Below are 17,715 nucleotides of genomic sequence, written 5' to 3'. Positions count from 1 at the left end.
ATTCCTAAGAAGACCTCTTGGCAGACCATACAGTGCGCATGTTCTCATAATCTTCTCGTGGCTGTTCACACAGCCTTTGCTTGTTGGGTCGGGGAAGGAGAAAGGGCTCTGTGTAAGGAATGATGAGCTGAAAGGGGAGGAAGAAGAATACATCACCCACCCTATATGGTCACAGTGATTGCAGGAGGACAAGTTGGCTGCAACGTCTGATCTGCTGTGTCTTACTTTATGGGGCCCTTGTGCACAGTGTGTTTATAGAAATATCAAGTTTGTATTGATGCATGGCTAATGTCTTTATGCAAGTGATGTTATTTTCAGTCATCCAGAGAAGGATGATTCTAATTGTTATAAATCATATGTTATGTTTCCAAAAATACTCATTTGGCATTTTCTTTCTAGGAACTATTTTTGGCTGGCACCTGGCTTTTTCTCGATTCCCTGGAGAAGATGAGTTCTCAGCTGTTGTTGAAATGTGTTACTTATGGGTCAGTTGGTGGGAGAGTTTGCCTTGCTGCCTTAAAGTCCTTGATCTTCTTTGTGTTCACAGAAATGTGCAGAAATCATTGTGGCTCACCTTGGCTACTTGAATTACACTCAGTACACAGTAACGGTGGGATTTGAGCACCTGACTCTCCCCATCAAGGAGCTGAACTTCACAGTGAGTACATGGCTGGTTGCACAGGCTTCCATGGCTCCTCTGTTGACTGATTGGAGTGCATCACAGCATCTAATGAGGCTATTTTGGACAGGAAAACCCTAATTTCTTAACCACGTAGAACTAAGAGTAGCTTAAAGAAGCAGTGTAGAAATTGGAAAAGCTTGGGTATTGTGAGATTTAAGAGAGTTGGAAGGTAATTGAGGGATCACGAGGTACACCAGCCCTCCTGTGAAGGCAGGACCTCGCCAGCCCTCGTGTCTTCAGAACCTCAGTGAGAGGAAGCGCTGTGATAATACATTGTCCTTTCTTGTGTCCAACTGAAACCTGCCTCCTTGTCCTTCTCCCTCAGAGTCAGTGTGACTCTCAGAGTGAGTAGGAATGAGGGCTTCAGGTTGGACAGATTAGCTGCATTCAAATCCTAGCCGCATTGCTTACCAGTTAGTCCTTGTTGAGCCTCAGTTTATTTTACCTGTAAAATAACTACTTCCTACTGTTGTGAATATTTAAGGAAACTGCTAATGGATAGATTTTTAAAAAAAATTATGTTGAGATACAGTTCACATACCATAAAATTTACCCTTTTAAAGTATGTGGTAGCCAGGGATGGTGCATGCCTGTAAACCTACCACTCGGGAGGCTGAGGCAGAAGCATTCGAGGCCAGCCTGGGCTGCATAGTGAGTTCAAGGCCAGCCTGAACTACATAACAAGACCCTGTCTCAAAAAACAAAAAAGGTGTGTGGTTCAGTAGTGTTTAGTATATTCATAGTTGTGCAGCTGATACTACTGTCTAATTCTAGCATGTTTTCGTCACTCCTAGAGAAACTTGTTGTTGCCCACTTCCTTCTTGTCATACTTTGTCATCATTGAGACACAATATCTGACACCCACAACTTAAAAGAGGAGAGGCTTATTTTGGCTCACAGTTTATTGAGGCTTCTGTCCATAGTCAGCTACCTCCAAGGCAGCATGACAGAGGCTCATGGCAGAGGAGAGCTCTCTCAGAGGAGAGGTCTGGTATGACAGGAAGCAGAGAGTGAGAGAGTGGGAGCAAGGGAGGGAGCTATGCCCTTCCAGGCTGAGCCTCCAGTGACCAGCCACTTTGGACCAGGCTCAGCATGTTAGCTATGAACTCCCATGCTACAGTCACCCCCAAAAGCCCCATCTATGAGTGCATGAGGATTTTGGGGAAATACCTAGATATAAACCTTAACATTCTGCTCATGGTTCCCAAAAGACTCATGCACATCACTTACTGCAGCTCGTGGCATGGCACACAGGAAATGCGTAGGAAGAGAGAGAGAGTGCAATAGAGGGGAGCTGGGAAGCATGCCTCTGCTTCCTGTCTGCCATGCTGTGAGTAGCTGTCTTCTGCCATGTCCCGCCACCTGGGAGCCAAACATCTATGGACTGAAACCTCTACAAACTGAACCAAAATAAACCTCCCCTCCTTTAGGTTATGGGTATTGGGTGTTGTGTCTCAGCGATGAGGTAAATGACTAGGGCACCTCCTCATGGTCCCTGCAGTCTTGTTGCTCTGGATATTTGCTCAATCTGGACAGCTCCTCTGAATGGAGTTGGAGAGCAGGTGGTCTTTTGTGACTGAGTGCTTTCACTTAGCATGCTGTTCTCAAGGCTCATCCACATTGTTTGGGACATCAGCACTTCGTTCCCCTTTTTTCTCCTTGAATAATATTTCATTGTATGGGTGGACCACATTTTGTTTGTCCATTCACCCGTTGATGGGAATTTCATATCTCTCTGTATCTGATATCTATATATCTATATCTGTGTCTGTCTCCATCTTTATCCATGTACAAACAGTCTGGATATACTGGTGAAGGAATAATGCATGCCCTGGGGGCCAGAGCAGGACAACATGCAATGTCGAGCAGTGCATTGTTTAAAACTTATAAATGGTTTATTTCTGGAATTTTGTACTTAATGTTTTTGGACCATGTTGGCAAAGGGTAACTGAAATCGTGGCATTCCTGCAAGACAGCCGGTGAGGGGATCTACCATACTCATGGGATAATGCTCACCTGCCATGCCTTCTAGAAGCAGCTAGTTTTACCAGCTGTGCTCCACACACACACTGGGCTCTTGACTTCTTGAATGCCATTTTCACTTGCCTTCCTGTATGTCTCCTGAGCTTCCTTCTGTGACACATTATTTGTCATCACAGTGACCACCCTTAGCACTGGGGGGCTTCACAGTGTGTCTCGGCACATTGTCCTCTAATTAAGTGCTCCTTAGAGTGACCTTTGAGTGACACTCGGTAGCCAGCTGTCCACGTCTCTCTGTTCCTCCTTTATCTTCCCAGGTCACAACCTGAGGAGGATGAAATTAAAACAACAGCCCCCGCTCCTGACCTTTCAGTCCTCTCTGGTGGACTCCAGCTCCCACGCAAATTGAGAGGGGTAGTGGCAGGCCGTGTTTGATAAGGACTGCCTTAAAAATTTTTCTCCTTTTGTCCCCAGATAGTTCTGTAGAGTGTCTCTTGCACTGTTTTGAAAGCCTGGAAAACACGGGGTCTTTATGTCACTGGATCTGAATAGTGGCTCCCCATTACAGTGTCCCCACCTGCCATGTTTTCCTGCTGCTCTCCATTTCGGAGAATTCTGAGAATGTAAGAAAACATTTGTTCTCGGCTGAAGAATTAGCTCCTGGAGGCAGTTATGTTTTTCTCAAAATTCACTTATTTCACATCTGCACAGGATTTGACATCATCTTTGCCTGCAAGTAGTAGGAGTAGACACTGAATGGGTGGATGAGTGACCTAGGCCATAGGCCCAGGAGTGTCCTGGTGGGAGGTGACCTAGGGCAGGAAGTGGGTGCTTGTTTCAGATGTAACTTCACAGTCTTTTGGGGCAGGCCCAGCCTTGGAGAGGACAGAGATGGCTTTCTGATGCCAACAGGCTCTTTTTTGTTTTTGGTACCGGGGATCAAACTCGGGTCCTTCCACTTGCAAGGCAGGTGGCAGAACCACTGAGCTAAATCCCCGGCCCCCAACCAGCTCTTGAGGTAAAAGCCAGTGCATGGAATGATGTAAACGCCGGAATCTTTTCTGAGGCTCTTATTCTTTATTTCCTTCTATCTATTTTACATTTTAATTCCAAGCATATATTTTGGGGGTTAAAAATAAACACAAAAATAAAAACTGCATTGTTACATAGAATCAGGTCCTTACAGTGGACCTGGAAGTGTCCACAGGCTGGCCTCTGCTCCTCACATGCCACTAAGGTTCTAGCCCATTACCCACAGTCCTGTGACCGTCCTTCCCCTGGTCCTGCCCTGCTGAACCCAGCTTGACAGGTGGGCTGGGGTCTGTAGCAGAGGGGCAGAGGTTGTTGCTGGCTGCAGTGTGAGGGAGGAGACACAGTCTTCTAGCTCGGGCACCAGTGAGCCCTAGGCTGAGATGTTCAGTTGCACCCCTCCGAGGAGCAAATGGGTGGGCCTCCGGAGAGGAAGCCTGCATGCAGGAGGTTCCAGCCAGGGAGACAGACTTGGATCACAAAGGCATCCAGGACCCCTGTGTGTCATGCATCAGGTGGGTGCTCAGGTCCCCGTCTCCCCCAATTAACTCATCCTTTAGAACCCAAATGTGTATTTTAACTTTAGCTATATGAATAAAGCATTATTTTCTAGTGTTGGTTTTTTAAAATGCATCCATTGTTTTCTGTTGCTCTGATAGAGTCTTAAGACAAAATCCCCCTTCTTCAAGGGAATCCATGGTTATTTTCTTTTTCTTAAGAGTAACAGTCCCTTGAGGGTGAAAATGATATTTCATCACTGTTACTTTGAACATATTTTGATGGTTATGATTCTTCTCTTCCAGATCATGCTTTACAGTACGACTTTTCAAATAGGACATGTACTCTCATTCTATTTGAGTATTGTATTCACCTCACCCTCTGAATCATGACTATGGTTATTCTATAAATGACATGATACTATCATCAAATTTAAATACTATAACAGTATTTATAAAACTTATGTTTTTGGGCCAGGGATTTAGCTCAGTGGTTCCACCACCTGCCTCGCAAGCTGAGGACCTGGGTTCGGTCCCTGGTACCAAAAAAAAAACAAACTTATGTTTTGGATTTATAGTACAAATTGTAATTGTGTGTGTGCAAATGCATGCACATGCATGTGTTACTGAGGACTGAACCCAGAGCCTTCTCACCAAGCTAGCCCTTTTTAATTCTTTATTTTGAGTCAGAGTCTAACTAAGTTGGTAAGTTGCCCAGGCTGAGCTTGAAGTTGTGTTCCTCCTGCCTCAGCCTCCTAGAGTGCTGGGATTATAGGTATGTGTCGTCACACCCAGCTAGAAGTTATTGTTTACTGTACTTCTACTATTTGCTAGGCACTGGGTTAACATTTTATATGTATTATATAAATGCAGTGATAATTCTGTGAAGTAGGTAATAGCGCCCCCATCTTACAGAGGGGAGACCTGGGGCTTAGTAAGATTTCATTACTTCCCAGCTTGAGAATGGTGGAGCTGGGATTCAAAATCCGCACTTGCTTACTCACTGTGATCTCCACCGTGCCATTAACACCAGTTGTTAGCTGTTGATTTTTGTTGATAGTTTTACTGGGGAGATATTTGATGTGCAGTGAAGTCCACGTATTTGAAATATAAGGGACTTGCAGGAAGGTGATGGAGTGTTGAGCAGCAGAGAAACAGCTTCTCTGAGATTTGGTGTCCAGACACTGAAGTTGAGCAATGTGAGGAAGAGAAGAGGGAGGGAAGTGGGAGAATTGAAGCCCATGGGGAAAGAAAAGAGAAACTTCAGTGAAGAAGGATGAGGAGGTAGTAAGCAGCACTTTCTCCCTGAGCCCTGACTCACTGCGTGGAAAGGGCAGCTCCAGCCTGCAGATGCACAGTGACTACTGGCGACCCCAGAGGCCTCCACAGAGAAACGCACCAGTGGAACGGAACAGTAAAGGAAGTGGACTGCAGTGGTTGAGCAAAGTGAACTCACAGTGCGGGAAAAAAATCTTTGCCAGCTATTCCTCAGACAAAGGACTAATATCTAGAATATATAAAGAATTCGATAAAGTCAGACCCCCCAAATTTTAAGACCCAATTCAAAAATGGTCATCTGAAATGAATAGGTACTCCTCAGATGAAGAATAAATAAGATTAAAAAATGAAATACCTGGGAATCAATAACCAAGGAAGTAAAAGACCTTTACATTGAAAACTATAGTAGCCTGAAAAAGGAGATCAAAGAAGATATCAGAAAATAGAATGATATCCCTTGTTCTTGGATAGGAAGAACCGATATAGTGAAAATGGGCATACTTCCAAAAGTGTTGTACACATTTAGTGCAATCTTGATCAAAATACCAATAGCATATCTCATAGAATTAGACAAAAGAATCTTAAAATTCTTTGGAACCAGAAGAGACCCAGAATAGCAAATGCAATTCTTGGCAACAAAGGCAAGGCAGGGGGCTGACTTGAAATTATACTACAAAGCTACTGAGATTAAAAACAGCATGGTGCTGGCAAAAAACCCCAAACAAACAGACCTGAGGATCAGTGGAACAGATTAGAAGATACAGAAACAACTCCAAACACACTCAGTTAACTTACCTTTGAAAAACACCCTCACTGGAAGAAAGATAGCCTCTTTAATAAATGGTGCTGGAAAAATTGGCTTTCTGCGTGCCAAGATTAAAACTAGACCCATATGTTTCATGATGCCCTAAACTCAAAATAGATCAAAGATCTACATATTAAAACCGAAACACTAAATCTGCTGAAAGATAGAATAGGTAAAACTTTTGAAGATATTGGTGTAGGCAAAAACTATGAACAGCCGGGGATTTAGCTCAGTGGTTCCACCACCTGCCTCGCAAGTGCAAGGACCCGAGTTCGATCCCCGGTACCAAAAAAACAAAACAAACAAACAAAAAAACTTTATGAACAAAACACCGATTGCACAGGAAATATCACAGAGAGTCAACAAGTGGAATCTCATCTTTTTTTTTTTTTTTTTTTGGTACTGGGGATTGAACTCAGGTCCTTGCGCTTGCACAGCAGGCGGCGAAACCACTGAGCTAAATCCCTGGCCCGAGATCTCATCTTATTAAAAACCTTTTGCACAGCAAAAGAAAGCATCAACAGAGTGAAGAGTCAGCCCACAGTGTGGAAAAAATTTTTTGTTAGCTATTCCTCAGACAAAGGACTAATATCTAGAATAGACAAAGAACTCAAAAAAAATCAGACCTCTCAAATTTAAAGACTCATTGCAAAAATGGTCATCTGAAAAGAATAGACACTTCTTGAGGGATGGAGGGGTTGAAGGCAGGGAAAGGGGGAAAAATAAGAACCAAGAGAGATTATGTAAAGGTGAAAATTTCCAATGATGAATGTCCTTATATTGTATACCTAAAATATACCAATAAAATAAAATTTAAAATGTAGAACATAAAAAAAAGAATAGACACTTCTCAGATGAAGTAGAAATGACAGATAAATATATGAGAAAATGTTTAACATCATTGATCATTTGAGCGATGTTAATTAAAACAACACTGAGATTCCACCTCACTCCAGAAAGAATGACTATTATCAAAAAATCAACCAATAACAAATGCTGGTGAGGTTGGGTGAAAAAGGAACCTTTTACCACCATTGGTGGGATTGTAGACTGAAGGAACCACTGTGGAAATCACTCTGGAGATTCTTCAAAAAACTAAAACTAGAGGTTTGATTTGACTCAGCTATTCTCCTTCTTGGTATCTTTCCAAAAGAATTAAAAGCATCATAGCACAGGAACATATGCGCACCTATGTTTATAGCAGCACAGTTTGTAATAGCTAAATCTTGGAAACAGCCCAAATGCCCATCAACTGATGAATGGATTAAGAAGATGTGGGGTTTTTTTTATACAATGGAGTACTACTCTGCCATAAAGACAGATAATCTTGAGACCTTTCTAGTGAAATGGATGCATCTTGAGGCCATACTCTTAAGTGAAATAAATCAGACACACGTTTAAATACTGCATTGTTTCTCTCATGTGAGAAACTGAAAGTGTAAATAAGGACCAAAACATGTAGTAGATATTGGGAAATGGGAAGAATATGTTCAAATGGGAAGGGGAACAAGGGAGGGGGAGAGGGAAAGGAAGGAAGGGACAAGGGAAAAATGGAAACAAAGCTTTTGTAAGTAAGGGGAAGAAGGGTTGAAGAGAAGGAAGCAGAATGGGGAAAAAGCAAGATATGTTATGTACAGGTAATATATATTATCATGCATATCTAAAATGTACCAATAAAATTTTTTTAAAATATGGAATTGTACCCATTTGATGTATGTCAGACCTGGGGAACCATCCTCACAATCAGGGTACACCTATTGCCACCCATCCCCCCTGAACATCCTTTTCCACTTCCTCTTCTCGTGTCTCGCCCCCAGGCAACCACCAATCTGCTTTCATTACAGATTAAGTTACATTTTTGGAATTTTATATAAATAGAATATTACAGTTTATATAATATGCACAATAATACAATATGTACTCTTTTGGCATAATTCTTTTGAGATTGATTGATGATGTTGGGTGTATCTATGGTTCCATTCCTTTTTGTTCCTAGTACTCTGCTGTGTGGCTCCAGGGTAAATCCTTTTTCCTACTGGTGGACATTTGGCTCGTTTCCAGTTTGGGGCTTTTTATAAGGAAAGCCACTACGAACATCTGTGTACACGTCTTTCATTTCTTTTGGATGAATCTGAGCAGTGGAGTGGGTGGTTGGTATGGTTCAGCCCCTGACCTACAGTTTACATTGTACTGCATTGTTTCATATTCCTGCCAGCACAAGTGCTCCAGTTCTTTCATGTCCCTGTCCATCTTTGAAAACATTGCTCACTGTCTTCTGGCTTGGTTTTTTTCCAACAATAAACCTGCTGTCATCCTTATCTTTGTCTTTATTTTTATCCTCTGAGATAATACACCCTTTCCTCCCTACCTTCCCACCTCTTTTTAAGATTTTTCTCATTTACCTATTTAAACAAGTTGCTTTCAATGTTCCTTGATGTACTTTTCTTCATGTTTCTTTTACCTGGGGTTCATTAACCTTGGATTTATGAGTTTATAATTTCATCACCTTTGGGGAAATTTTAGCCATTATTTCTTTAAATAGCTTTTCTGTCTTCCATCACCCCCAGATTCAGGGACTTCACACATGTCTCTAGGCTGCTTGAGGTCATCCTGCAGCTTACTATGCCCTCTTCCTTTGCTACTTCCGTCCTCACATTCACTAATCTCTGATCTGCTATCTTCCATGTCTCTGCTAAACATGTTGAACCTTTCACCTAGTATCTTAGTCTCCTTATCTGCTAGTTCTGTCACTTTGATTTCTGAATCAGTTTAGATAGATTAGGTTTTTTCCTCATTAAGGTCTCTATTTTCTTGCTTTTTTTTTTTTTTTCTAAGCTTTGAGCATGCGAGGCAACTGCTCCACCATGAGCTTACCCTCCTGCCCTGTGTCTGGTACTTTTGATTCCGTGCAGATATTGGTAGTTGCTAGTTCTCATATTCTCACACGTTCTTAAGCTTTGTTCTGGGATATTATGTCACATGGAAATGCTTGGATCTTTTCAGGCCTGAATTTTTAAACTTTGCTGGATGGGACCAAAGCAGCACTAAGTTTGAGTCTGACTTTCCCACCATTGTGGCAAAAGGGTATGCTGCCTAATGTCCTGGGAATATGAATTTTCTCTCATGGGAACAGACGCCATCACTGGCCCTGTAGGAGTCAGGCACTGGCTCTGTGGGAAGCTTGTCCTGCCCTGAGTGGCTGCTCACACCTGTGCCCTGGATGGAGATGGGGTGGGGTGATGCCCTTGGCCAGGGTTGGGGCACTTTCTCCCTCGGCGCTCAGTCCTGTGGAGTCTGGCCCCTGTCCCCCTCGTCTCCCAGCTGTATGCTCACAACTCGGGCAGACCACGTGGCTGTGGTTGGGCTTCCCAATGATGGGGCCATCTAGGGGGCTCCCTTGTTCCCATCAGCGAGACATTACCACTCTTCACTGCCTTCTCAGGTCCTGTGTCTTAAACTATATATATTATGTGTGTTTTAATGTTTTAAAAGGTAAATCTGTGTGACTCTTACCTTCTTTGGAGTGGATTATTAAAATTGCGGAGGTTGGGGCCGGGGATTTAGCTCAGTGGTTCCAGTGCCTGCCTCGCAAGCGCAAGGTCCTGAGTTCGATCCCTGGTACCAAAAAAAAAAATTGCGGAGGTGACTTTAACTCAGTTCATGAAATGATGGGGCACATTGGTCCAATGCAGTGTCATGCCCTGTGGTCTGGCTGTGAGTCTGGCTTGTGACCAGGGCTGAAGGGCCCCCTGCTTTCTGCCCTGCTATGGGCAGGTGGCACCCGCACCCTGGCTCATGCAAGGAACAAGGATCTGCTCAGTCAGCAGAACTGACAACTGTAACTGTGGTTTACTTTGCTCGTTTCCAATTCATATCTACATGCTTTACTTAAACTTTCTTAGAGAATTTTGTTCACACTTTTTCATCTTATAAAAATCTATTTTTTAAAAAAATGGAAAGTGTGGCCTTTTTCTAATAAAGAGATTGATGCGGTTAGTTTTTGGTGGGAGATTTAAAATCCAAATGTTCTTGTTAGGATTATAGATTATCTGCTAGATTTATCAGTTAAAACTATTTTCACATCTTGGTTATGTTCTTTAATATAAAAGTTGAAAGGTCAAGCATGGTACCACAGCTGTTGTCCCAGCAGTCTGGGAGCCTGAGACAAGATTGCAAGTACAACCCCATTCTGGGCAACTTAGTGAAACTCTGTCCTGAAATAAAAAATTTAAAAGTGGGCTAGGGATGTGGTTCAGTGCAAAGACCCTGGGTTCAATCCCTAGTACTGTTAAGTTTTTGCAACATGAGGGAAAGTATAAGGAAAAAGTATTAAAAATTTAAAATTACCTAAAGCCTCACATTTGGAGGGAACTGTTATTAGAAGTCTGGTATATTTCCTCTTGGGTGCTTTTTAAAAAATTCACATTGTTTCCCCTACTTTCCGTTTCAGTGGAAGACATACGACCCTGCATTTTCCCAGTTGGAAATTTGGTTCCGCTTTGTCTTTGTGGTGCTCACCTTCGTTGTCACTGTGAGTACCATCTGCCGGGTGGACTATAGCTAAGGCCTAGCTGAGACAACGCTGGACTGTGCAGTTATGATCCTCAGAGAGCAAGCTACCCAGAGTTTCCCAACCCTGAGATCTGCCATCCAGTGGGCTGGCCTGATACTACTAACCATTCTGTGTGGCAGCCGAGATACCATGTGCAAAAAAGAATGATGTGGAATCCTTTAGTTAATATTTCTGTGCAGCGTAATAATCATGGCAAATCACTGACTTTCATGTAAATGTTCATTAGTGTGCAGTAACAAATGCCACTGAACCTGTGTGGTAGGGGTTCTGCCTTATCTGAGTGACTTTCTCCAGGTACAGATAAGCTATTGCTGGCTTTTTATATTTGGAAAATTGTGCAAGAGATTTTAGTCTTTGAGCTTTTCAGCAATAAGGCTACAGAGAAGTGGTTTGGAGATGCATGCTTTGGGCTCATTTAGGGCCTGAGGTTTGTGTCCACAGGCGCACTAACTTTGGGGGAATGCCTTATCCTTGGGAACACAAGGGCGCGCCATAGGGCCAGTGTGTGAAGGTAGCGATTTATGAATTAGAGACAGAGGCAGTGTGCTGTATTTAGTGACCAACCTCTATCTGAAGGGTAGCATTCAGCCCTCATCAGCTGTTCACCCCAGTGCTGACGCAGAGGGTGTGACATTTAGGAGATGTGTCCACTCCTTACAGTGGTGGCCCCTCCAGCTGCCACCTAAGAAGTACATGATACTTTGCAGACTCACTCAGTAGAGCAGGATGTAGGCATGTGGTGGGCATGTGACAAGGGCATCTAAAAGTGGGACATAGGCCCTACAGTTGGCTGGGAGCTGGGGCCTATAGTGCTTGTGTCAAGCCCTGGCCTTAGGGAGCCCCAGAGCTCCCCCAGAGAACCTCACTAGTGATGTGGGTGCTGGCATCTTACCTGGCTGGTCTGAAATCTTCACTGTTTCTTGAGGACTGCCTGGTACCTGAGATTTTACTGGGGTCCAAAGACTGGTACTTGAAGCCCCAAATATGTTTGTGAAATGGAGAAATAGACCTGATCCTCAACAGATAACCTGGCCTGGGGAAGTAGCCAAGGAAATCCAGATTGCCTAGAAAATTATCAGCTTATGTCAGATAGAAAAATAAAAAACCCCAGGCCTGATCATCAAAGATTAAATAATGTTTTAAAGTGGCTTAAGGATACTTCCTAGGGCCCCCATACCTACTCCAGGATGCCATCTGTATAAGCTGCCCTGTTGGAATGTGTGGCCTCTTGGTGGGGTCCACAGATGTGCCTGTGTCTTATTTGTCATTGATGCCCCCTGGGACCTCATAGCTGGTTCAGCCAGGGTTTAACCAGATTCTGTCCTGACCGCAGACCAGTGTGGGATAGGGGACATACCTGGATGGGGAGGCAGGGCATGAGCAGTCACCGGCGTCTGTTTGGTCTGCAGTGCCTGTTTGCACATTCCCTGCGCAAGTTCTCCATGAGAGACTGGGGCATCGAACAGAAGTGGATGTCTGTCCTCCTGCCGCTGCTGCTGCTGTACAATGGTAGGTGCTCTTTTTACCCTGGCACTTTCCCCTTTCAGACTGAAAGCTGGCAGGCATCTTGGAAGTGGCCTGGTCCCAGAGTCCCCAGAGGGAGGAGCCTGTGGGGAGCCCCTGATGGAGTGTGTAGTGGCACACTGCTGCTTCCCAGGTGCCATTTCATACAGGCCATGGCAGATGCTCGGATCTTTAACACACAGCTACAGACGCAGTAGGCCTGGAACTTGGCTGAAGATACCCACACGCTGCCTCTTCCTCTGTCCCTGCTCCAGAAAGCATTTGCTTCCTCGGAATTCCCAGGCCTGTGGGAGGAGCTGATGCAGGGGCAGACGGCTCTCTGTTGTGATCACTGCAGCAATCTGTTCAGTGGATTTTAGGCATTTTGAAAACAAAATAGCAGCTGGGCATGGTGGCATAGTCTAATCCAGTACTCTGGGAGCCTGAGATAAGAGGATCGCAGGCTTGAGCCCAGTCTGGGCAACTTAGTAACTTAGCAAGACCCTGTCTCAAAATTTAAAAAATAAAAAAAGGTCTGGGGATGTAGCTCAGTGCAAAGGCCCTGGATTTAATCCTGCATGGTGCAGAAAAAGAAAACAAAACAGAAATAGCCTTTGGTTCACTGCCTTTCCTTTGGCTGTGACTGAAGAGAAGCAGTAGTGTGCTTTGACCTCGAAGGGAATGCACTTTGCTGGTTGTGGCCTATCTGGGTCTCATCAGCGTTTCTGTCTCTTCCTTCCAGACCCATTCTTCCCTCTCTCCTTCCTGGTGAACAGCTGGTTCCCAGGGATGCTGGACGATCTCTTCCAGTCTGTGTTCCTGTGTGCTTTGCTGCTCTTCTGGCTGTGTGTATACCATGGGATACGGGTCCAGGTAAGCCATCAGCCAGACCTGCCTTTCCTTCCAAATTCTGATGGAGACCCTGCAGGATAAGTGGCACCATGAAAACCTCTTTGGTCTCATACTGGTAGATAGCAGGATGCACTTAGGTAGAAATGCTTTGTTGGGGTTGTTAGTGTTGCTAGAATTGCTAACTTTATATTCTCTATTTCTTAATTTTTTTTTTTAGGGAGAAAGAAAGTGTTTAACTTTCTATTTGCCTAAATTCTTCATTGTTGGACTATTGTGGTTGGCTTCTGTTACGCTAGGAATATGGCAAACGTGAGTAATTGTGTTTGGTATGAATGGTCAGTCCTGAAAAGCAGGGACAGAGGTGGGCAGACCAGATCTGATGGGGCCTTGTGATCTTATCCAGAAAGACTTGTCTCCCGTATTTCACATGTGTTGGGGTGACTGGAACTAAGGGATTTGGCTCTGCTTGAGTGGCTTTTGAGAACACATGACTCTAGTAGTCTGGGGTGGAAAATGAAAGAGCCTGTATCAGTTTAGATTTGTTCTTTAGTGACAAGGCCATGGTGTTGGGATGATGCTGGGGTAAGCTGTCCAATGTCCAGCAGATGTTATAGGTCCTCCCAAGCCTCTTGCTGTGTCTTCAGATGTTCTAAGCCCTGGTTTTACCCGTGCAGTATTATCGTCCTTCTGTAAGTAGTGCCGCAGCAGAAGCTTGTGTCATAGCCTGATACCCAGGCAGGACTGTTTTCTAGTAGTTCCCTGTCAGGGTATGGCTTTGTGGCCACAGTGGCTCATGTGACAATCAGACTGTATGCCTGCCTGCTCCACTTCTCACCCCCAGTTCCCTGTCAGCTCTGCTGCCTGTTTTCGTTTTGCACATTAATCTCACAGAAGTTGGTATTTACCTCTTTTGCTTTCTTTGCCTTTATCTCGTTTATGGTACCCAAGTGTGCCATCAAAAACTGCTCTTCCACTTGTGAGAGCAAGGAATAGGGACTTTTGTAATAAAAAGTTGTGTAACTTCACTGTGTTGATGAATGTGGACAATTAGTAGTATTGAGAGCTTTTTCAATGTGAAATATGAAATTTAGGATTTCTCATAAATTTATAGTTGTTTTTAAAAACTTCTTCACTGTTGTAGCAAGTAGTTTATTTACATTAACGGGTTTTTTTAAAAGCCAAATGAGAAAAGTATAAAATAAAAACTAAAGCTCATTGCTAATGAATAATTTTTAATATTTTTCAGAGTTAATGAATTACATGATCCAATGTACCAGTATCGAGTGGACACCGGAAATTTTCAGGTAAGGTGTGTTAATGAAGCCTGAGAACTTTTTTTTGAATGCCATTTTATGAAATGACCAGTGTTGTAACTTAAAATGTGCTGTTGACACCAGCTTCCTAATTGGCTATTTTGGAGGGGCTATAGATTATTCAAGAGTGGAAAATTTGGGAGATGTGTTTAAATAACATAAAAAGTAGACTTTTAAAACTGTACTTTGATTCCAAGACTGTGGTTTCTGTTGAAGTGCCGGAACACAGAAGGTGTGTCAAATTTTAGGGCAATTAAGAAAACATTCTTGTGCATACTTCTGTTTAAAAGTTTCCAGGGTAAATGGTGTGTCTCCAGTGATGGTGAACCTTTCAGAGCTTTCAAGGATACAAATAGCCCGCTGTGGCACATGTGCCATAGGTTCATCACCACTGACCTAGACAGTGTGACAGGCTAATGTAAGGTCACACCGGGCCTGCGCATGGTGCAGTGCCCTGTGTCACTTCCCTGAAGTTCTTCCTACTCTTGCAGCAAGGGCCCCACAAGTTTATTTCACGTGTCCTGGCTGTGCAGCCCGTTCTGGGCACAGTTGGAGGCCGAGCCCTGGGCAGAGTGCTGGTGTGTAGGTGGGGCCCAGCTAGGAGCCCAGGGGTCACTGCCAGCTGCTCCACAGGCCATGACTGTAGGCCATGACATCTAGACACCAGTGATTTTACTAAACTGCAGGTGGACTTACTTGAGGGCCAGCCTGTCTCGGGGTGGCATTGGAGGAGGTGGTGAGATTTCATGCTGTGTGCTGCAATGTGGGAAGTGTAGTGAGTGGTGGTATGTCAGAAAGAAGTTCACTTTATGTCGAAGATGGTATGTGTACAGGGAGAGGTGGTACTGCCCGCTTCTTAGCTGAAGTGGCATATGAAGTGCTGCTCTTGTTAAGCTGGGGGTATTTGTGAACGGGACTCAGCTCTGCACTCTGGGCTGGAGAGGACTGTTGTCCCAGATATTTGGGGAAGGCTGTGAGGTGCAAGGAGCAGTGGCCACACCCTGGAGATGAAGAGGAGGGGGTGGGGCAGGGAGATGGGCCAGGACACACTCAGTGAGGCAGGGCCTGGGGGGGTGTCAACCCTGGGGAGGCATAGGACCCATTGTCTGAAGGCCAGGGCTGCAGATGAGGTTTTGTAGAAGGGAGAGGCCATATAAGGAGTGAGAGGAAGGAGCTTCATGTCCCACAGAAAAGGTTCAGCAGAGCCCAGGGACAGAGGTGAACGAAACCCCCAGATTTAGGTAAAATAATACAGTGATGCATGCTGATCTGCTGTTACCATTAGCTTTCATCTGGCACCGTCTCTTTGTTCACATGAGAGAGCTCAGGGCAGAGAAGGCCCTTGAGCCAATAGCAGCTGCATATGTGTGTGTGTGTGTGTGTGTGTGTGTGTGTGTGTGTGTGTGTGTGTGTGACGAAGTGGTAACAGCTCTAGCATCAGAGCCAGGTGACCAGGATCCCCAGAAGGTGTGGGAACAAGAACTCCCTCCTTCCTGGTCTTTTGTTTTTTTTGTCTGTGAAATGAGGCAAAAATGGAAACCCTCATAGACAAGGAATGTAGAGCACCTGACCCAGCAAGAGCAAGTAGAAGGCTGCAGATGAGGCCCATCACGGGGGTTGTTGGTCAGCCCTTCCCTTCCCAGCCAGGCTGTCTGGAGAGCTGTTGTGAGGGACCCACATCTGTTCCTGAAGGACACAGTAAAGGTCAGAAGCTTTTGAGGTGGTTACAGTAGCCATCTAGGTGGACCCCTTTATTTTACAGTGGAGAAAATAAAGCTTAGACTAAAGCCACACAAGTCCCTTCAAGGCAGAAGCAGAGTCTGAGTCCCTGACCTGTAGTCCTGCTCTCTGTGTCATGACCATGAAGGGGTAGTCTGCTGCACGCTGGACAGGAAAGACATGGAAGCCCCTGCCGAGGGGAGCATAGGACCCTGAAGGGAACCAAGGGCTCAGCAGAGAGGGCCTCACCCACCCCCAAGCCCGGCTCTCAGCAGAGCCTCTGGCCATCGCTGGCAGTGGCGAGACTGGCAGGGTTGCAGACACGTCTGCCCCAGACCCCATCTTTGAATCTTTCGTTCCACCCCTCATTTCACTCATGGAGAAATGCTGAGACTTGCCACGGTCCAGGTCTAGCTCTAGTCCTTTGGGTATGAACCTCTGTCCTCATTAGCGGGCTAGGGCCAGAACCCATCCCAGGGAGGGACATGCAGTGGCTGTCACCACTTACCAGATGCCCCTGGCCCCAGGCCCTGGGGCAGGCAGCAGGCATGTTGCTGAGGAAGTTTAGCTCTGGCTTCTCCTTGATGTGCAAGGGCTGGGGGTATTCGTTGAGGGCAATTGCCTGTGTTTATGGAGGACCCCTACCCCGTTCTGTGTCCAGGGCTGACTTTGGGGCTCCAGGTCCCTTCACATTGTGCTTGACTTTCCTGCCAGTGGGGTGCTGGGAGGAGCTGTGTGCATGTGCATTGAGGTCTCTTCTCATTGAAGTGCCATTTTTTCCCCAGGGAATGAAGATTTTCTTCATGGTGGTGGCAGCTGTGTACATCCTGTACCTCTTGTTCTTGATAGTACGGGCATGCTCCGAGCTCCGAAACATGCCTTATGTGGGTGAGCACCACTTCAGGGACCACCTAGCAGCACTAGAGTCCCCCAACTGGAGTCTCCCGATGCTCATGAGGTAGCATTGGGTCCTTGGGAGCCGCAAGAGGCCCCAGTGGGTGATTGGCCATTTGGAGGGAGGTCTTTGAGGTGGAAGCTGGGGGCCTCTGGGTGCTTTGGGGCTGTGAAAACAGCCTGAGTTCTGTCAAGACCACACCACAGTCCTTGGTTAGAGTGATCTGATCACTCTGATCACCTTGATCTCAGGGCTCTTCCCCCATATGTCCCTCCAGAAAGGGATTACATGAGGTCACCTGAAGCCTCCCTGGGTCCTGAGCTGCTCCCTTTTAGCAGCACAACAGGCTAAAGCCCAAGGCAGAGGGTTAGCTCTGGTTGGGGGGCTGGGGGGTGGGTTCCTTGATGCAAGTGGAATTTGCTGAGCATGTTTCTTTCTTTTTTAGATCTCAGGTTAAAATTTTTGACTGCATTGACCTTTGTAGTGCTTGTTATTAGGTAAGACTTTATGTTACAGAGTAACTTTGAATTTTCATTCTACTGTCATGAGCATCTCTTCTGTTTGTGGATTTGATTTGGGGTGGTTTTGC

General features: G+C 45.1%; 1 protein-coding gene across 4 annotated transcripts in view; it reads left to right on the top strand.

Annotated features, from left to right (window-relative positions):
• Tmem181 (transmembrane protein 181) overlaps positions 1–17,715 on the top strand; it is a 75,879-nt gene that overhangs the window by 48,045 nt on the left and 10,119 nt on the right. For all 4 annotated transcript variants that reach the window (XM_004874552.4, XM_004874553.4, XM_087187907.1 and 1 more), the window contains 8 exons: positions 548–658; positions 10,722–10,802; positions 12,254–12,353; positions 13,090–13,220; positions 13,417–13,508; positions 14,446–14,503; positions 17,017–17,119; positions 17,572–17,623. In XM_004874552.4, coding sequence (XP_004874609.1) covers positions 548–658; positions 10,722–10,802; positions 12,254–12,353; positions 13,090–13,220; positions 13,417–13,508; positions 14,446–14,503; positions 17,017–17,119; positions 17,572–17,623 — 728 coding nt within the window. The remainder of the gene's footprint in view (positions 1–547; positions 659–10,721; positions 10,803–12,253; positions 12,354–13,089; positions 13,221–13,416; positions 13,509–14,445; positions 14,504–17,016; positions 17,120–17,571; positions 17,624–17,715) is intronic.

The sequence above is a fragment of the Heterocephalus glaber genome, unplaced genomic scaffold (genome assembly GCF_053883595.1).
Source record: "Heterocephalus glaber isolate CG9 unplaced genomic scaffold, H.glaber_assembly_v1.0 deba00001523, whole genome shotgun sequence".
NCBI classification, from domain to species: domain Eukaryota; kingdom Metazoa; phylum Chordata; class Mammalia; order Rodentia; family Bathyergidae; genus Heterocephalus; species Heterocephalus glaber.
This window is presented reverse-complemented; position numbering and strand designations above follow the sequence as displayed.